General features: G+C 48.3%; 5 protein-coding genes across 8 annotated transcripts in view; all 5 read left to right on the plus strand.

The window, feature by feature from the left end:
• Positions 1-4,002: 4,002 nt before the first annotated feature.
• Positions 4,003-8,987, plus strand: LOC120895003 (alpha-mannosidase 2). Of its 2 annotated transcripts, none has more exons than XM_040297960.1 (5): positions 4,003-4,163; positions 4,500-4,681; positions 4,758-6,838; positions 6,914-8,000; positions 8,089-8,987. In XM_040297960.1, exons 2-5 carry the CDS (start codon positions 4,577-4,579, stop codon positions 8,233-8,235), a joined length of 3,420 nt encoding a protein of 1,139 aa, XP_040153894.1. In that variant the 5' UTR covers positions 4,003-4,163; positions 4,500-4,576; the 3' UTR covers positions 8,236-8,987. The 2 variants fall into 2 exon arrangements, with proteins under 2 accessions (XP_040153894.1, XP_040153893.1); XM_040297959.1 differs by having other exon boundaries at positions 4,522-4,681.
• A 457-nt stretch (positions 8,988-9,444) lies between these two features.
• LOC120906341 (ionotropic receptor 40a) lies at positions 9,445-12,154 on the plus strand. Its single transcript, XM_040317970.1, has 6 exons — positions 9,445-9,467; positions 9,520-10,198; positions 10,268-11,036; positions 11,111-11,606; positions 11,677-11,936; positions 12,006-12,154. The coding sequence occupies exons 1-6, from the start codon at positions 9,445-9,447 to the stop codon at positions 12,152-12,154; spliced, it is 2,376 nt and encodes a 791-aa protein (XP_040173904.1).
• A 748-nt stretch (positions 12,155-12,902) lies between these two features.
• On the plus strand, positions 12,903-14,693 carry LOC120896065 (HSPB1-associated protein 1 homolog). The gene is made up of 3 exons (XM_040299891.1): positions 12,903-13,692; positions 13,759-13,869; positions 13,930-14,693. The coding sequence occupies exons 1-3, from the start codon at positions 13,006-13,008 to the stop codon at positions 14,311-14,313; spliced, it is 1,182 nt and encodes a 393-aa protein (XP_040155825.1). The 5' UTR covers positions 12,903-13,005; the 3' UTR covers positions 14,314-14,693.
• On the plus strand, positions 14,651-17,884 carry LOC120896061 (cysteine protease ATG4D). 3 transcript variants are annotated; one of them, XM_040299882.1, is made up of 5 exons: positions 14,651-14,919; positions 15,026-16,229; positions 16,293-16,622; positions 16,688-16,884; positions 16,969-17,884. In XM_040299882.1, exons 2-5 carry the CDS (start codon positions 15,209-15,211, stop codon positions 17,239-17,241), a joined length of 1,821 nt encoding a protein of 606 aa, XP_040155816.1. In that variant the 5' UTR covers positions 14,651-14,919; positions 15,026-15,208; the 3' UTR covers positions 17,242-17,884. The 3 variants fall into 3 exon arrangements, with proteins under 3 accessions (XP_040155816.1, XP_040155817.1, XP_040155815.1); XM_040299883.1 differs by having other exon boundaries at positions 15,029-16,229; XM_040299881.1 differs by having other exon boundaries at positions 14,651-16,229.
• Positions 17,885-18,032: 148 nt separating this feature from the next.
• LOC120896060 (RNA helicase aquarius) overlaps positions 18,033-19,486 on the plus strand; it is a 40,379-nt gene continuing 38,925 nt past the window's right edge. The window contains 2 exon segments of the mRNA XM_040299880.1: positions 18,033-18,293; positions 18,366-19,184. Of these exon segments, the coding sequence (XP_040155814.1) occupies positions 18,201-18,293; positions 18,366-19,184 (912 nt within the window). The 5' untranslated portion in view covers positions 18,033-18,200.

The raw sequence follows: 19,486 nt of genomic DNA on the forward strand, positions 1-19,486 counted from the left end.
TCCTCCTCTTCCTCTCACTCCCTTTCTCCTCCCTGCCTTGCCTTACTTGCGCTTCAGCCCGTGCCTTTCGCCGTCAGCTGATTGTGTGTATGCGTTGGTATATATGTACATTGCGGTTGTGTACTGTATTTGGTGGGTATAGCATTTATTTATTGTGTGTGACCTTGACGATGCGGGAGAAGCTGGTTCATTTTGGGATTTAAAGTGTTATCGGTGTATTGATGGTTTATTTTATTTCGTGCCGCTGCTGATGAGACCATTCGATGCCCCTGCCAATTGAGGGTGAAGAAGCCTATTTAAAACAAGCGTAGGAGAACGTCTAACACTTATCTAATATTTTTTAATTTTAACATGTTTGATGCTTCAACGACCTTCTAAGCATCATGTAGCACGGTGTATAGTGGCAATAAAAAATTTTTTTTTCAATGTGCCGGAATTTGTCTCGAGTTTTCTGGCCACGACACACACACACAGCGCGGGGAAAGTGATCGTCCACTCTATCATGCCGCGATCCCTCCCTCCCGGTGCTTTGAGTGAGGAACCAGCCTTTCTTCCGATAAGGTAGCCGTAATCGATCAGGCGGGAGGGGTGGATGTGGTCGCTGCGCGTGTGTGTGCGTGCGGGAACTCCAAAACTGTTTGATTCTAATGCGTGCATTGTCACCGGCTGCGTCTACACACTCTATGCATTCTTAGAAAACGCACTGCACGCCGCCCGATCGATTACCGCTACCTACGACACAATACAACCATTTAATTGGCACCACCATCTTTGCGACCGGTTCTGCTGTTGGGGGTATTAAAAAGACAAACGATCGAAGCAAACGTGCGTCAGATATGTAGCACATTTCTTACCAATTCAGCTAGCGGATGCAAGTGGAAACAACATTTTGAATTGAATCCATACAAAAGAGGATTCTGGATTTGTTTATTACGGTGCGCGTATGGTGCTGCACCTGTCCGTCCAGAATCCGGCGGCTTGTTGGCTCAGAGTCGATATCATGACGCCGAGCGACCGGCACTGCCTTGGAAATGGGTTCGGCTCGGTAGGTTAATGTTTTGGTCGATTGCATTCCGTGCATTTGTCGCGTCACAGCGGTAACACGGCAGCAACAAAGATAATCCAATCTCTTCTCCGGGTGTGGGCTGTTACGCTATGTTATTCCTCTTCTTCTTATTATTATTATTGGCATAATGGCCTACGCGATCATGCCGGCCTTTTCAGGACTTGAGTACCACGTAGCCGGATAGTCACCCCTTGCTACGGCGGACGGTTCATACGCGGTTAGAACCCACGACGGGCATGCTGTTAAGATGATGCGGTGCCGCGGGCCCGCTCTTATCCAGCGGGCAACTTGCATACTGCCACACTGTCTCCTGCTCGATGCATACGCTGCAGGCAGGGGGAAGGATGCAGCTCCACAATAAAAAAAAACACCGTCATGAACACCTTCCTTTCTTTGACCGATGGATCATAACATTCCGGAAGAAAACACATTCGGCGACAGTTGTGCACGCACACTCACACCCATGCGCATACGACTCAGCATATCTGTGCAATCTACAACATATAAAAGGAAAATCATAGTGTCACATAAACTTAAGCTTTATGTAATTTGGTTTAAGCTTTCCTATGCACGGCCATGGCCACCTGTCTTGCGTGCGCTACTTGGAATTAGGGTTCTGCGCGTTGCACAGCAAACCCTCCAACGTGAACTAGCGATTCCTTAGTCATTTGTACATTGCAGCGATTGAACTCATTGCGCTTTTTGGTTTGATTTGTGAAAATGCAACTTCATCGCCGCAATGTTTGTTAACGGTTTTTTTTGAGCGCCACAACAGCTCGCGAGCATTGACCATACGCGTGAAAGAGATAGCGCTATGGAGGGAAAAAGCACGGACGACGACTGACAGCGATTGGCCGTCTGACGCACCAACACATCCAAACCTTCGACAGCGCGCTCAGGCGAGGGGTATGAGGCGGTGCCAGGGACGAGTAGCTCGAAACGCTGCTTGACAAATTTGCCGTAGGAGGGAAAAAGAAAGCATGAGAAAATGCGCGAAAGGGAATGATTTCTTCCGTCGCTTTGCACAGGGGGTGATGAGTTGTAATACGCCATCTATTGAGCAAATCAATGAAGCTATGGAGCTTTTGTTTTTTTCTATGGATATTCGTTTTTCCAGTCGTTTAAGCATAATCTGGTGCGCTTGGGTACTGGATGAGTGATATTTTTCTAGACTTATGCTGTTTCAACCCAAGTGCCACAAATCCACAAAACGACCACTAAACGGGTTCTAAACGACTCAAGCTTTCAACCTAAAGGTAATATAAAAAGACTTCGTTTAGCAATCGGCAAACGACTCATGCATTCTAAAAATAGCAAAAAGCTGGTGGCGCTCTCTGTTGGTGGGATACCCAACCAGTTGAGCTTCCTCGCTTGGAGGAGAGCTTTCTCATACCCTCTGTACTGTTGTATGGTTTCGCATTGAAGTTATGCATCGCTAGAACTAGAACGGCGATACGATTGTTTAAATACTAAACTCCAACGGAAACCATCAGCACTGAAGCAAGTGAGATTTGAGTAATGGTCGTTGGTGTTGATACCCACGCATCTGATCACACGACCATTCATATAGACTTTTGCTCAGAAAGTTAGAAGGCTATATAATAGGTCATGCTTGAATAAGATGAAACTTGTCGAAACCACATTGCAAGAAAAGGATAGCAATATAATGATGAGTTGTAATACGCCATCTATTGATCAAACTAATGAAGCTGTGGAGCTTTCATTATTTTTCTATGGATATTCAATTTTCCAGTCGTTGAAGCTTAATCTGTGGCGCTTGGGATATAGGTCATGATTAGATGAAACTTATCGAAACACATTGCAAGAAAAGGACATCTATATAATGATGAGTTCCCAAGTGCCACAAATCCACTAAACGACTACTAAACGGGTTCTAAACGACTCAAGCTCTCAACCTAAAGTAATATAAAAAGACTTCGTTTAGCAATCGGCAAACGACTCATGCATTCTAAAAATATCAAAAAGCTGGTGACACCATCTGTTGGGGTATCCCAAAACAGTGGAGCTCCTCGCTTGGAGGAGAGCTTTCTCATACCCTCTGTACTGTTGTATGGTTTCGAATTAAAGTTATGCATCGCTAGAACTAGAACGGCGATACGATTGTTAAAATACTAAACTCCAAAGGAAAACACCAGCACTGAAGCAAGTGAGATTTGAGTATTGGTCGTTGGTGTCGATACCTACGTATCTGACCACACGACCATTCATATAGATTTTTGCTCAGAAAGTTAGAAGGCTATATAGGTTCGATAAGATGAAACTTAACTTGTCGAAACACATTGCAAGAAAAGGATAGCAATATAATGATGAGTTGTAATACGCCATCTATTGATCAAACCAATGAAGCTGTGGAGCTTTCATTTTTTTTCTATGGATATTCAATTTTCCAGTCGTTTAAGCTTAATCTGTGGCGCTTGGAAGAGTTCAAATTCGGGTACTGGTCGCTAGTGATTTCCATATTTCATGTGGAGATTACTGAATTAAATCATTTGGGAAATATTCGGTAGTATTTGGTCAGTATTATGATACAATATTTGATTTACGGTAGGATAAATGAAAAATCGGTAATTTTAGGGCGGTCATCTGTGAATTGGTAGGCATATAAAAATTTGGTAGGAATACAGATTAATCGGTATTTCTGGTCACTCTGCCATGTAAGCAGAGTGACCAGAAATACCGGTGCATATCTTGGGTTTGAATTTTTTAAATCATTGAACCATAAAACTCAGCCAAATAATCAAATCAATCTAAATAATTCAGCGAATATCAAATGACAAATCAAATGACAAAATTTTTGTGAATTTTTCAAAAAACCAATTTTTCCATACAAACGCATGCTTTTTAATTGAACTGTCCGAAATCTGCCAAAATAATCTGGCCACACTGACTGTCATTAGAATTATCAAACCACAAACAACAAAAAATAGAAACATAAAAGAGAGAGTTAGCCTGTGAATATGCTGTTTCATACAAGCGTTTGAACAACATAATAGGAGGATACATCCCCTCTCGCCAAATAGAAGAAGAAGAAGAAGATTCCTGCAAATTCGCCGAATTGTTTTCTTCAGAGGATAAGGTGTGTTATATTCCGTCTACGTTGTATTTTTACAGTTAGTGATCTTAATTAAAAGTATTGTAGTAATACGATTGCTCTTGTACGCACGGGAATATAGACGGCAGTGCAAATGGGATACAAACAAGTCGCCGGTTCAGCCAAATATAGCGATGGGCAGAACATTGCAAACAATTGAAACTACTTGCATTTTGTTATCGCTGCTGGCACAAGCATTATCACTAGCACGCCAGCAGTTTGTTTAAAAACGGGTCTAGAAAATTGGGCTCTTTCCTGAGTGTGCGGCCGCCTGACGCTCCAACCTGTCCACTGATAAGACGCGTTTCTAATTTTACTTAGTCGTTCTTGTTGATTTCCATAGGAACCCGATACCGGTGGACTGACTGGCAACGGTGTGGTGTTGATGACGTGCCAGCATGGTTCGGATACGACGGAAATTCGCTTTTATTTTATGCGGTGTAACGCTGTTCGTATTTCTGATCCTGTACGTTGTGCTTAATTATTCCGTTCCCGAGCGGGCTGTAAGTATGAGCTGCGTAAAATATGTGTATATTTGTTCCTACACCGACTTCTCTCTACTCTGCCTCTGCCTTTTAGCGTGTGCAGGATATATCGTATCTGGAAAATAAAATAAAGCAGCTAGAAAATGGGTTGAGCAAACACCGTCAAGAGTTCGGCGACATTAGGAAGCAAATTGACACGATCCGTGGCGCAGTGGACGGCGGAGATGATGCGTATGCGGACAGCAAAATCCTCGATAAAGCACCACTGCTCGGAGATCGGGAGATGATGAAGGAATCGGTCATCAACGCTAACGGGGGTGGTGCCGGAACGTGCGCACTGCGTACGGACATCATTCCCCAGCCGGACGTGCAAATGCTGAACCTGTACGAGCAGGTGTCGTTCGAGAACATTGACGGTGGTGTTTGGAAGCAGGGATGGCCGATAAAGTATCACCCGAGCGAGTGGAATAGCCACCACAAGCTGCACGTGTTTGTCGTGCCGCATAGCCACAACGACCCCGGCTGGATACAAACGTTCGACGAGTATTACGAGCGCTCGACGAAAAACATTTTCGCGAACATGCTACGGCACCTGGACGAGAATGCGGGTATGCGGTTCATTTGGGCCGAAATAAGCTACTTCGCGCAGTGGTACGATAAGCTGGCAGCGGAGCAGAAGGACATCGTGAAGCGGTTGGTGAAGAAGCGCCAGCTGGAGTTCGTAACCGGCGGCTGGGTAATGCCGGACGAGGCAAATTCCCACTGGTACTCGATGCTGCTGCAGCTTACCGAGGGTCAGACGTGGCTTCAAACGCGCCTGAACGTGACGCCGGTGTCGAGCTGGTCGATCGATCCGTTCGGCCAGTCCGCCACCATGCCGTACATACTGAAGCAGTCCGGGTTTGAGAATCTGCTCATCCAGCGCACGCACTACATTGTGAAGAAGAATTTAGCGCTCAAAAAGCAGCTCGAGTTCCGTTGGCGCCAGCTGTGGGACACGCGGGGCGACACCGATCTGTTTACGCACATGATGCCGTTCTATTCGTACGATGTGCCGCACACGTGCGGTCCCGATCCGAAGATATGCTGCCAGTTCGATTTCAAGCGGCTCCCAAGCATGGGTCTTAGCTGCCCCTGGAACGTTCCGCCGAAGCCGATCACCGATCAAAATGTGGCCGAACGGGCGGAAATGATAGTCGACCAGTGGCGCAAAAAGTCGGTACTGTATCGCACGAGAAACGTGCTGATACCTCTCGGCGATGACTTCCGGTACACCACCAGCAGCGAATGGGAGGCGCAGCGCGTGAACTTCGAGCAGCTGTTTAACTACATCAACAACGAACCGTCGCTGAACGTGGAGGCCAAGTTTGCCACGCTGCAGGACTATTTCGATGCCGTGCGGTCTACCAGCGGAGCGAGCGGAATGGAGCAATTCCCCTCGCTAACGGGCGATTTCTTCACGTACGCCGACGTGAATCAGGATTACTGGAGCGGTTACTTTACGTCGCGCCCGTATCACAAACGCCAGGATCGCATTTTGCTGCACTACATCCGCTCCGCGGAGATGCTGCACGCTTGGAACGTCTGGGAGCCGGACAGCGATTGGAAGCCGCTTGCGGAACGGTTGGAGTATGCACGGCGACAGCTGTCGCTGTTTCAGCATCACGATGGCATAACCGGCACTGCGAAGGATCACGTGATGGAGGACTACGCGAAGCGCATGTCCCGGGCGATCGAGGACTGCAAGTTTGTTATGCAGCAGTCCGTGTATCGGCTGCTAACGAAGCCCTCCGTCTATCAGCCGGATCCGGCCTTTATGTACCTGTCGATCGATGACTCCCGTACGGTGAACGGATCGGACAATGTGCGTCCCACCATCATACTTGGGGAGGAGCTGCCGAGCAAGCAGGTGGTGTTGCACAACTCCCTGCCATACACGCGGTCGGAGGTGGTCGAGTTCTACGTAGCCAGCCCGTTTGTGACGGTTTTGGACGGGAATGGCGGCACGGTGCCGAGCCAGATTGCACCCGTCTGGTCGTGGCATACGCGCCCGGACAGTATCAGTCAACCACAGCCGTCCAACACCAAGTACAGGCTGCTCTTCCGGGCCAATGTTCCACCCTTGGGATTGAGTGTGTACACGATCAACTCCAAGAATAGTGCGGAAGAATCGCTGTAAGTACCCCTTGGTGAGGTAGTAGTGGATCGTGCTGTGCTGATCCGTGTCTTTATTTTCTTATTTAATACCAGCGGCGTTACGTATACGAAGGTGATCATTCTCTCGAAATCCCCGTTCACGGTCAATCTGGCGGCAGGTTACCCGGAAGATATCGATCACGCCTCTCCCACAGAAATGTCGCTGCGCTTTGAAGAGGGCGGTTCAACGAGTGCTGCCTTCACCTCGAAGGGTTTGCTAAAATCGCTCACGATCGAAAACAATCAGGCGACGGTGCCGGTACATTTGGAGTTCTATCGCTACGGTATGCAGCTCAGCTCGGGCAAGAGCGGTGCGTACCTGTTCCACCCAGCCGGTAATGCGACGCTGATGACGTACGACCAGCCGATCGTGCTTGTCACGAAGGGACCGCTCGAGACGAGCATTACCGCCGGTTTGCCCTTTGCCGTGCATCAAACGATTCTTCGCGACGATAGCGTTGAGATCCGAAACCTGGTCGACATAGGACAACGGGATAATACGGAAATAGTGATGCGCTTGCAGACCAACATTAACAGCGGCGCCACGTTCTACACCGATCTGAACGGTATGCAAATCATTAAGCGCAAGCGCTTCCAGAAGCTACCGATACAGGCGAACTACTACCCCGTGCCGTCCACGATGTTCATCGAGGACGACAATTATCGTCTCACGCTGCTTGGAGGTCAGCCGCTCGGCGGTTCGTCCCTGAGCTCGGGCGAGATGGAAATCATGCAAGATCGTCGGTTGACGCGTGATGACGATCGTGGGCTGGGCCAGGGCGTACAGGACAACCTGCCAGTGCTGCACCTGTTTCGGTTGGTGCTAGAGTCGCGCGAATCCTGCACCAAACCGGACCCGGACTATCCGACCGGTTTCCTGACGCTTCCTGCCCACGCACAGCTGCAAAGCCTGCTGCATCCGCTGGACAAGCTAATCTACAACGAAAACGATTGGACGGGAGTGCAAATGGAAGGTTTTGGCTCGCGCCATGAACCACTGGAACAAGGGTTGGAGGTGGTTGCCATCCGACAGCTATCGCACGTACACTTTGGCCGGACGTCCGGTGCATCGCCCGTCGGATTGATTGTACATCGGACCAATTTCGAAGACTGTGGCTCGGAGGCAAATATGGAAGGAATGGTACAGAGTCACGTTTCACTTTCCGCCGCAATACCTTAATTTATTGTACTTAATTTTGTTCTCTCAATCTCTCTCTTTCTCTCAACAGCTAAACATTAAGAAACTACTTAATCTGGATGATGAACATGATATATACTCGGCACGGTTGACGCTGCTGAAGCCGCTGGAATTGGTGCCATCGGATGACATTAGCCTCTGTCCGATGGATGCCAAAGCGTACATAGTGAAGCGATAAATCCCTTCTCCGTGCGCTAAATGTGCAACACTTAGCCTCTTAAGGTTATTCAGGTTAATTAAGGTTGATAGGCGCTTAACCTAATCGTGCAATAGCAAAGAGCTACGCTCGATCGAGTACGCATAAGTAATGGAGTACGTGTATACCCAGGGTGGATACTGCTCTCGATCTCCTCACCGATTATGATTCCTTATATTTTTTTTGTGCCCCCGCTTCCCAGCAACTCTTGTACAAGAATGATGTTTTTTTTCGTTGGAGAATGACGCACCTGCTTTCCCTTATTTATGTAAAGTTCACAAGGTTTTCAATTCTAGTTGTTAGAGGAGGGGGATCTTTAACGAACAAAGAAAACCACGTATTTTTCAACGAACAAAGAAAAACACGTATTTTTCAACGAACAAAGAAAAACACGTATTTTTCATGTGTTTGTTTTTCCGTTTGTTTTATAAAACCGGATAGTTTTGCGAGTGCGAGTGTGTGTGTGATTGTGTGAGTGTGCGATATATGTATATCATATAGATAATGTGTTGTAGGGCGTGAGTTTAACAAATAAGTATGGTGGAACTTTCTGCTTGTTTTACACTTGTATCGGTCCTGACCGGAAGGCGTCGTAGCAACTTAAAGATGACTACGATTCCCCTTCATCGGACTATATTCAATCGAAGTACTATGAATACACACGCGTGCACTGTAGATAATTAAATAAACCTGTACACACTACAATCATACCTACTGTACGGTGTAAAACTGGGTTCGGATTAGTTTAACTAAAAAAAACTTTACCAAAGAAGATATGAGAAAATTGTTTAGCTATTTGGGTTTTTTGGTATTTTATTTGGTTTTACTTACCGATTTTATCTCCCTGTTATTTAATTTGTATTTCCAATAAGAATTGTTCAGGATCGAAGCTTTCAAGTAGGAATTTCTTTCCAACATACCTTGCTCCATAAAACGCTTTTTCTTCTTAGCTTGGCGACTGAACTGAAAAGTAGGACGAATAGAAAATGATTCGTTTCATAAGCGTGATAATAATTGCAAACCACACGCGCTCGACTGATTGATGGACATGTGGATATTGTAAGCTATTTTCTTGGCACGTCGGTGGTTAATAATGCATGCTTCTTAAACGAATTCCTTCATCGCACATCTGGAAATGTGCATTATAAAAGTTCATGCAGACTACCGGCATGCTTACAGAGTCGTTTCAACATGGGTGGCGGCAGCAATAGCAAGTATACCCTAGCTTTGGTGCTATTGAGGATCGCTTTAGTATGGGGTGGTAAGCACTCCTTGTACGGCACTCACCTGGCATCCCAAGCATTACTTTTTAAATTTCGAAATCGCTTTCTTCACAGCATTTCCAACGCAAAGAAATCTCATCGCTCTGTACGAACGATCCAACCAGTCCGGCATGATTAGAGGCATATCCGAAATGGTGAACGTGCTGGCACCGAAATCGCTCGTAATTCTGGTGCAAAATGAGACGAAAATCGACCGTCTCGATAAGCTGACGGTGATGATCCACCACCATAACATCCCGACCTGTGTCTACTACGATCTGGAAGCGTACTTCAGCTTGATTGAGGAAAATCTTAAAAAATCGCTCGAAATCACTTCGCTCATCTTCTGCCACCCGGAGGACATGCTGCAGGACATTACCGACAGGCGGTTGGCCCACCGGCTCAGCCTGTTCATCTTTTACTGGGGTGCCGCCCAGCTTCCGGCCACCTTGAATCCTAACCTGCTGATGGAACCGTTCCGGGTAGCCATTATCACCAATCCACGCCGCAACATCTTTCGGATATTCTACAACCAGGCCAAACCGAATAATCGCGGGGACATGCTGAGCGTTAACTGGTTCGATGGCAATGATATGACGTTCAAGCGGGTTCCGCTGCTTCCATCACCGACGGAAGTGTACAAAAACTTTCAAGGCCGCATATTTACCATCCCGGTGATACATGTGCGTATCTTTCATGGTCTGGTAGCTGGGTAAGGTTGTGCTGACTTTCATTTCATTACACGCTTTTAGAAACCTCCGTGGCATTTCATTGTCTACGGAAATGGCAGTGCCAGCGTGGGCGACAACCAGAACAGCTCCAGCAGCGACGCAGCCGGGGGCTTCGAGCTGGAGCTGGACAAGAACGTGACGGTGGAAAGTGACGATACCTATTTCACGGTGAAAGGTGGCCGGGACCACAATCTGATGCAGCTGATTGCCGAGCGGATGAACTTCACCTTCCAGTACGTGGAGCCGCCGGAAAAGATTCAGGGCATAGCGCTCGGCTCCGAGGACAACGCTAGCTTTTCGGGAGCGCTAGGCATGCTACAGCGTCGCGAGGTGGAGCTGTACCTTGGCGACGTGGCAGTGACCTGGGAACGGATGAAAGCGGTCGAATTTTCCTTCTTCACACTGGCCGACTCGGCCGCCTTCGTGACACACGCACCGCGCAAGCTGAACGAAGCGCTAGCCCTGGTGCGCCCGTTTCAGATTACGGTTTGGCCACCGGTCATCATAACGATTCTGATTTCCGGCCCCATCCTATACATTATCATTTCCACGCCCTACCGATGGAGGTCTGCGCAGAGTGTGCACGACCGGAATGCTCGCTGGCGGCCTACGAGAAGCCGCCTGCGCAAACCAGCGTTCTACAATTTGCGCTACATCGAGGAGATGAGCTACACACGCTTCAGAGCGGAGCGGACCAGCTTGATCAACAACCATCATCAATCTCGCGGGCAGGACTACCCCAGTCTGGATCGATGCATTTGGTACACGATCAACGTATATCTAAGACAATGTAAGGAACTGGTGCCATCCACGAGCCAGTTTGGGCGCAGGGACACAATTCTTGTAATCTTTACCTTGTTTTAGCGGCAAATATCCCATTCGATGGTCATCTGGCACGGTTTTTCTCCATCTTGCTTTGGCTGTGCGCTACCTACGTGCTTGGCGATGTGTACTCGGCCCAGTTAACCTCCCAGCTGGCTCGCCCGGCACGCGAAAGTCCAATAAACACGCTCGGCCGGCTGGAGAATCGCATGAATCGGGAAGGATATCAGCTGCTGGTCGAGCGGCAGAGCGCATTCCATGCCGCGCTCGTTAACTCGACCGGCGTGCTGCAGCGGCTGTATCGGCTGACACGGCAGCGGTCGGTCAACGATTCCTTCCTGGTCAAATCCGTCGAGGAAGGCATTCGGGTGCTGCAGGCCGATCCAAAGTATGCCGTGTTCGGTGGACGCGAAACGCTCTACTTCAACACCAAACGGTACGGGGCCAATCGGTTTCAGCTGAGCGAGAAGCTGTACACCCGCTATTCGGCCGTGGCCGTCCAGATTGGATGCCCCTTTCTGGACAGTTTGAACGAGGTGTACGTGTCCGGTGGTGGTTCCCCTCGTAGAAAAGACCTTAATTTTTTAAACTACCTTTACATATTCCAGCATCATGCGCCTGTTCGAGGCAGGGATCGTGGAGAAAATCACCATCGCCGAATATGAGCAGATGTTCGGGCGCCAGAAAGGCGGCGTGTCACACGCGGAAGAAACGGTGCGCACTGTAAAATCTACCAACTCCGAATGTGACACGGACGGTACCGGAAGCGGTAAGCGCAAGACGGACTCGAACGATAAACTGCAGCCAATGAATTTGCGCATGCTGCAGGGTGCATTTCTGGTACTGGCCTGTGGCCACCTGCTGGGCGGTAAGTGTTACACCATCGCGATTTGAAGAGTTTATTGTTAAAGAGCGATCCGGTTTGCGCAACTTGCAGGGGTTTGTCTTTTCATCGAGCGGCACATGAGAATGATCAACCGTTGTGGAGACACCCTGCGACAGGGCTGGAGACATTTGAACCGGGTAGTTGGAAAACTGGGTCGAGGAGGATCATTTAAAACGCAAAGTAGCTCATTTGCTAAATAGTCAATACTGGGGTTATTTGTCGCAAATGAAGTAACATTGTGTATTTTCTACGTGGTAAATAGTTTTCGTTTTATTTGTTCAACTATTGCGAACAGTTCCGCCACCTATTACAATTCGTCGAGCTCCCGTAGAAACTCCCGCTGCATGCTGACCAATCTTTCCTGCGTTTGTAATGTGGCCTGCATCATTTCGGCCATCTCTTTCCGACGCGCCTGGATAGCAAGCTCCACTTCACGGAACTGTTTGCTCGCTGGATTTGCGGACACTTCTTCCTCCAGTTGGTCCAGCTGGTCCCGGTACTGCTGGAAGCAGCGTTCGGCTTCTGCCGCCGATTTTTTGCGTTCATTTTCCAAGTGGCTGGTGAGAGTTTTGGTGATAACCGCCAGTGTCGTCGCTGTGCTTTCAACGCTGGGCTGCGGCACGGTCGCTGCTGGCTGCTCGGCTGGCTCGACGCTGCTCTCCGTTGTTATGCCGGTGGTTTCGAGATTTGATTCCAACTCGACTACCGTTTGTACGGTAGAGTACTGTCGAACGCAAAACTTGTGTTTCATTTTGGATGGGGGCTTTTCTTTGTTTTTAGTCTTGTTTATGAGCGTTTTGACAATATTTTCCATATTTTTTCACTAGTAGGCTACTACAATTCTTCGCAGTGCGTCGTCAAAGTGAAAATTTTGGTCTCCAACCATCTGACAGCAAACGGTTCGTTCTGTCATGCCCGTTTTCTTCTTCTTTCGCTTGCCGACTGAAATGTTTGTTTATCTCAATGTTCACGACGTAAACAATGTGTCCATACTCCGGCTCGAGCGTTCCTTAATTGTTTCGTCCCCAAAGAGTGCAAAACCAACAGCATTATGGATCCTGCAAAGTTAAAACACATCATTCTGAACGCACGCCACCCGTATGTGGTAAGCAATGCAGATCCCGATTGGGCCTGCTTTCGGCAATCCTTCGCCGAGTGGTGTGAAGCTTTCGACCTAGCGCAACCAGATTGCGTCCCGTTCGAAGGATGTCCAGTGAAAGGCGGTAACCACCCGCAGTGGGAGTGGGAGCGAACGAAGGTGAAGATGAAGATGCGCGACATTTGCACACCCACTGATACGCGCTGGAATTCGTTCAGCTATCGCAACATCGCACTGCTGCCAGAACCGTGCCGCAGAGGAATCAATTTTGCGTGTTTTGGTTTTCCAGAGGTCGAGCAGGATGTTACATTCTGGATTGGATCGGCACAAGCCCACACGCCCTGCCACTACGACACGTACGGCTGCAACGTAGTGGTGCAGGTGTTTGGCCGCAAGTCATGGATTCTGCTGCCACCGGACGCAAAGTTAACGCCGGTGCGCGTGCCCTTCGAGGAGTCCAGCGTGTACTGTGAGGAAAACTTCTACAGTCCTGCCTCTTACGGCCCGTTTACTGCGGTGGAGGACAAGGTGTACCATGTGGTGCTGGAGCCCGGGATGGCACTGATTGTGCCGCCGAAATGGTGGCACTATGTGGAAACGCTCGAACCTGCCCTCAACTTCAACACCTGGCTGGGTTTGGTAAGGGTCGGGTCGGGGGAAACGTACGTAGTATTCAGTTTAATTGGAATTCCTTACCACTTGCAGGAGACAGATGTGGATTCTCTAATCTCGGAATGCATAACGAAACTGTTGCTTCAGGATTTGTGCAGTGATGTCCCGAATAAGGTGACCAGTCGCCTAATCAATCCCAATGAGGTAAATGCAGGTGTAGTTATTAAACACAACAGGAGACTTATTTTACTCGCTTACTTTTAGGATTTACCAACAACAGAGGAAAGCGTGAGTGAATCGTATCAAATCTTAAACTATCTGCTCAACCAAAGGAGAAACAACAAACGCCAGTCTTCAAATTTGAGGCGTTATCCTTGCGAATACCTGCCTGTCGAAGCCTTTGGCCAATTGGTTGACGAATGCAAGCCATTTATTAAACCGGTTGTGCTGCTGGATCGATGTGATTTCAACAACCTTATTAATCGCAATCGTGCTCGAAACGACCCTTCTTATAAGGATAAAATCAGCGACGAACTAACTGTTGACGAACTGGAGCGAATAGCTAGATTACGGAAAATGGTGAACGTTTGTTGCAAACCGGATGTGGTAAAACTTATAGAGCGCGTTTTGTTGGATGAAACTAGCTAATGACTGGACAAACCGACCGGAACGCTTAGTTTTGGGATAATATAGACTAATATTTGTTTTATTAAAAAAAAAAAGCAACGTGCTTGCAGGTGTGTGCAATATGGTAGTTTTTACTGAAAATTTTGATCGGTGGTTTTTAATACTGCTTCAGTCAAAAAAGAAAAGAAAAATGATATTAATTGTTGTAATTGCGTAATTTGTAATTATTAAAAAAATCTTATTTGAAAAATTAAACTCAATCTAAGCCAAATCCTGTTGGATACAATATCAAAAATGTACAGAACCACCCTGTGTTGCTATGACGTTCAGCGTGAATTGGTGGTAAGTGTCAACAGTGCAAATAAAGAAGTGAAAACAACAGACTGTTTTCCGTTCTTGTACTTTTCTGTTTTCTTTATCGTTCACCAGCAAACCAGGCAATCGAAAAGGAAATGCGTAACGCGTAGTTGCTCGTGCGTACAGTGTGCAGCAAATGTAGGAAAAACGGTTCCATCGGCCGAACAGTGGCATTGGGCGCAAATCTATCTGATTTCCCCGTTTTGTGAAGTGGTGGGCGCGGCGAGTGGGTGCTTCAGGAGCAGTTCAACGTTGGGGAGTTTGCCAATGGTAATTTCATGGTCATTTGTTTGCATTCCGTCACCTGATTAGAAAGCAATTGTGTCGAACTGCGGAAGGAACGTGCTGACGAGTTCGCTATCTTACTCTCGCGCAGCAGCAATTGTGAGACAACGGGGGGCAAGGTTGCGTGAAAACCCGCCCGCCACGGTGATTTCTTCTCCCACACTGCCCCGAGTGCCTTGCGTGCGTGTGCTAAAGCGTCCGGGGAAGTAGCAGCCAGAATTTGTAATCCTCACCCAACGTACCCGCGATAGAGTCTGGTCGAGCGAGAAAAGCGATGAACTACGACGTGCTGTTAAGCCGGACCGGATTCAACAAGCTGTCCATAACACCGCAGCACTTCCGCAGCGTTTCCGAAGGTGACTCACGTTCCTGCGACCACCGCCCGCAGGAGCGCGCGGATCGCGGCAGCGATGGGACGAAAACGCCTGGTAGGAAGATATCGCTACCACCCCATGCACACCGCCACGAATCGGTGTCGGCCTCGTGCAGTCCCATGCGAGGGGGGCCCGCCGCAAACCACTCCACCGCCACCGGTGGTCCGGGCGAGGAGTTCAAGGGTAAGGTCGAGTCGAAGCTGCTGACGATGTGGAACAACATGAAGTTCGGCTGGAGCTATAAAATGAAGACAAACTTCTCCAAGGAGCAACCGCTGTGGCTGCTTGGCCGATGCTACCACCAGAAGGTAACGCCCGTAACGTCGATGGAAAGTTCGGTAGAGCTCGGCACATCGGGCCCCGACGGGCAGCTGATGGTGCTGCAGAACGTTTACTTCGCCGAACCGTCCAACTCACCGCCGGAGGAAACGGGCACGGATGCGATCGAGGACAGCAGTCCGGAAGCGATCGTCGAGGAGGAAGGAATCGATGCGTTCCGGCGTGACTTTATCTCGCGCATCTGGATGACGTACCGGCGCGAGTTTCAAACGATGGACGATTCGAACTACACCTCCGACTGTGGCTGGGGATGCATGATACGCAGCGGGCAGATGCTGCTTGCCCAGGGCCTGGTCGCACACTTTCTTGGTCGCAGCTGGCGCTGGGACGTGTCGATGTTTACCGCGTACGAGGAGAGCATACATCGGAAAGTGATCCGCTGGTTCGGCGACACCTCCTCAAAGACGAGCCCGTTCTCCATCCATACGTTGGTGGCGCTGGGGAAGGAGTCGGGTAAAAAGCCCGGCGATTGGTACGGACCCGGAGCAGTGGCACACCTGTTACGGCAGGCGGTACGCCTGGCAGCGCAGGAAATAACCGATCTGGACGGGATCAACGTGTACGTTGCCCAGGATTGTGCTGGTAGGTGTGGAACGGGCGGCGTGCAGTATTCGGTTGTGTTGATGTGTTTAATTTCTGTTCCAGTTTACATACAAGACATTCTTGACGAGTGCACTGTACCGGCAACACCGGCAGGAGCACCATGGCAGAGGAAAGGTGCGCCCGGAGGCACGAACAGCTCCGCCAGTACAGCCCACACCGAACGATTAGGAGCAACTTCATGCGCAGAAGGCGATGAGGACGTCCAATCTGCTCATTGGAAGTCGCTGATCTTGCTAGTACCGCTGCGCCTCGGGACGGACAAGCTGAATCCCATCTATAACGAATGCCTTAAGGCGATGCTCAGTTTGGACTATTGCATCGGCATCATAGGCGGAAGGCCAAAGCACTCACTTTACTTTGTCGGCTATCAGGGTAAGGCCACTCTATCCGCTGAGCACACATGTGCATTTCAGTTTATATGCGTATTTCTTTTGCAGAGGACAAACTCATACATCTCGATCCGCACTACTGCCAGGATATGGTTGATGTGAACCAGGACAACTTTCCAGTCGCTTCGTTTCACTGCAAATCGCCCCGTAAGATGAAGCTCAGCAAAATGGATCCCAGCTGCTGCATTGGGTTTTACTGCGAAACCAAGAAGGATTTCTACAAATTCATCGATAGTGTCAAACCGGTGCGTTTAAGATTCTTAAATTATTCAGTGCTTTTTACATGATTGAATTGATTCTAATATCGACTCCTATTGATATTTCTTCAGTTCTTAATACCGGTTCAGCCGGGCAACCAAGACGCCGGATACGCAAACCCATCGTCCGGATCGTCCACCGGTTCTGTTAGCTATCCGATGTTTGTGTTCTGCCGTGGGAAGAGCAGCGAGCAACGGGCCGACTTGCCCGGGCAGCAACACCAATACCCACATCCGACGGCTTACCGATCACCACCGACGGCGATACCTCAACAGGCAGCAGGTGGCAACGATGAGGACGATGAAGAGGATGAGGATGAGGCAATAGAATTCGTCATTCTATAACCACACCTTTCATTCGCATTCATACAGCCAAGACACGTCGGTCGGTCGATCGGATATGTGGCCAGCAGTGTAGCAGTTAACGACCTCCATAGTTCACCCTGCCTGTTCTAAGTGGCAACATTCCACCCAGTACGATTGTGTGTGTGTGAAGCCATCGTGAAAATCTGGTACGATCAAAAGCCAATCCGCCGGCGATGGTCATGTTTCGATAGAGATATCAAAGAAACCGCCATGCACATTACATGCCTAGCCAAGACAGGTAATGGAGTATCGTGGAAAAATGTACTTATATTGTGATTATACCGCTTAAGACGAGTGGGCGCGTTATTCAACGACGACTATACCTAGCCTGCAGACTGGTACAATGCCGTACGTACTGTAAAGAGGAAAACTAACTGTACCATAAGTATGTTAATATTAATAATTTAGTATTGGAAGATTCTTATTTATTTCTGCAACAAAATTATTTTGCCGCGCATCGTACTCCCGGTACTACCTTGGTTAAATTTAGCAAAATGCTTCAACTATGTTTTATGGCCGTACTTATTGCATGCAAATGTGTTACCAAGCTATTGAACCGTGTAGATTTAACGTATTATTTCGTATACAATAAATAGAAAAGGTCATCGTATAGAGGAACATATTTTTCTGTTGCACAAATGATTGTTGAATTGTAAAATAAAAACAGTATTCAAATTTGAACCTGTGAAGCAATGTCATCCACGTTACTTTCCGAGAAAGAATTTAATTGCTTTTTAGTAGCGCCACCTAGCGGGAAATGTGAACACTTTTTAACCTGCTGTCAAACAGCGAACAGCCGTGCTGAGCGCAGTTTGTTTTGATACAGTGTTTTAGGACGCGGCGTGCAGTGTTTCGTTTTTATTTCAGCCGGCCGGTACATTAATTAGTGTTGTTTTACTACAGTTTTAATTCGTCTATTGCTTCGCATACTGGTCACGATGGCACCGCAAGATGATAATCAAGCCCAGGAAAAACCTGTCCTCAAGGGTGCGATTACCATTTCGCAAATAAACGCGGACGAAATAACCTTCGTAAGTAAACAACATCTTGGTCGGGTTTTTGGATAGCATTTTTTGTGACTCGCTGTTTCTATGTGTTTCTAGCTTGCCAATCGGTTCTGGGCACCAGATACAGCAAACGCTCACGAAGCATTTAATTCGCAAATCATCGAAGACATCTACCGGAAGGAAATATGCGATTCGCGTCATTCGCTGCGCCGGATCATGATGCTGGAGTTCAGCCAGTATCTGGAGAACTACCTGTGGCCCAACTTTGACGGTGAACGTGCGACTCGTGCTCATCTGATGTCGATAGTGGCAATGGTGAATGAAAAGTTTCGCGAAAAGGTGGAAGTGTGGAAAGTGTTTGAAAAGAGCAGTGAGCTGTTTGCGAAACTCTTCCAGCGCGTGCTGGAGGCGTGCATCGAAGACCGCCCCGTAACGCCGGCGGTTATGCGTGAGCAGACGGCATTGCTCGTCTTTTTGAACCATTGCTTCAACAGCATGGAGGTGGAAATCTGCCGCGACCAGGCAAAGCGGCTCGTTTCGCTCGCCATGTGGTCCTGTCTGCAGCCGAAAAGGCGCGAACAGGAACTGACCCAGATACCGCAGTGGCGCAAGTTCTGGAAGAAGCTACAGAAACGCGAAGATTCGGAGCAGAAGGAGAAGCTCAGCTGGGAGCGGCACTTTTTGCAAAACCTCATGATCAAGTTTATACGCATTCTCGATACCATTCCGGAAGCTGGGCCAGTGTGTGACGAAACGGTGCGTTACTGTGAGAGGTTTGTAGAGTTTCTGATCGACCTGGAAGCGCTGCTGCCGACGAGACGATTTTTCAACACCGTCATGGACGACTGTCACGTCGTCGTGCGGTGTTCGCTGTCCTCGTTGGTCCGCCGTGAGGAAGGAAATCTGTTTGCTCAGGTGAGTCACTTTTCTTGATTGTACTTTGCAACTGAAGAGGACATTGGAAACGAAGAAGGGTTCGTTTTATTTGGAAAATAAGCAATAACATTGCATGATTTGTTTATAGAATGTTGAGCTAGCCGGGCTTTCGTATGCAAGAATCATAGCCCTTTCTTGAGATTCTGCGCCTTTGGTTATTTTTTATGTATGGGAGAAAAAGCAAAACAACAAACTCTTTGATTTGTTGGTGTAAAAAATGTACATTCCTCCGGATCGGTTCGGAAGGTTTCTTTTTGTAAAAAATATACCAAAAGATAAAC

The sequence above is a fragment of the Anopheles arabiensis genome, chromosome 2 (genome assembly GCF_016920715.1).
Source record: "Anopheles arabiensis isolate DONGOLA chromosome 2, AaraD3, whole genome shotgun sequence".
NCBI classification, from domain to species: domain Eukaryota; kingdom Metazoa; phylum Arthropoda; class Insecta; order Diptera; family Culicidae; genus Anopheles; species Anopheles arabiensis.

What these genes read in the sequence shown, in the direction of transcription:
- LOC120906341 (XM_040317970.1), top strand. Translation starts at nt 9,445, where the DNA reads ATGGGTGGCGGCAGCAATAGCAA. An exon ending in CAACGTATATCTAAGACAAT is followed by an intron (nt 11,037 to 11,110) that starts GTAAGGAACTGG and finishes ACCTTGTTTTAG; the next exon opens with CGGCAAATATCCCATTCGAT. An exon ending in CTGTGGCCACCTGCTGGGCG is followed by an intron (nt 11,937 to 12,005) that starts GTAAGTGTTACA and finishes CGCAACTTGCAG; the next exon opens with GGGTTTGTCTTTTCATCGAG.
- LOC120895003 (XM_040297960.1), top strand. Translation starts at nt 4,577, where the DNA reads ATGGTTCGGATACGACGGAAATTCGCTTTTATTTTATGCGGTGTAACG. An exon ending in ATTCCGTTCCCGAGCGGGCT is followed by an intron (nt 4,682 to 4,757) that starts GTAAGTATGAGC and finishes TCTGCCTTTTAG; the next exon opens with CGTGTGCAGGATATATCGTA. An exon ending in AATAGTGCGGAAGAATCGCT is followed by an intron (nt 6,839 to 6,913) that starts GTAAGTACCCCT and finishes ATTTAATACCAG; the next exon opens with CGGCGTTACGTATACGAAGG.
- LOC120896065 (XM_040299891.1), top strand. Translation starts at nt 13,006, where the DNA reads ATGGATCCTGCAAAGTTAAAACACATCATTCTGAACGCACGCCACCCG. An exon ending in TCAACACCTGGCTGGGTTTG is followed by an intron (nt 13,693 to 13,758) that starts GTAAGGGTCGGG and finishes TACCACTTGCAG; the next exon opens with GAGACAGATGTGGATTCTCT. An exon ending in GCCTAATCAATCCCAATGAG is followed by an intron (nt 13,870 to 13,929) that starts GTAAATGCAGGT and finishes GCTTACTTTTAG; the next exon opens with GATTTACCAACAACAGAGGA.
- LOC120896061 (XM_040299881.1), top strand. Translation starts at nt 15,209, where the DNA reads ATGAACTACGACGTGCTGTTAAGCCGGACCGGATTCAACAAGCTGTCC. An exon ending in TTACTTTGTCGGCTATCAGG is followed by an intron (nt 16,623 to 16,687) that starts GTAAGGCCACTC and finishes TTTCTTTTGCAG; the next exon opens with AGGACAAACTCATACATCTC. An exon ending in TCATCGATAGTGTCAAACCG is followed by an intron (nt 16,885 to 16,968) that starts GTGCGTTTAAGA and finishes ATATTTCTTCAG; the next exon opens with TTCTTAATACCGGTTCAGCC.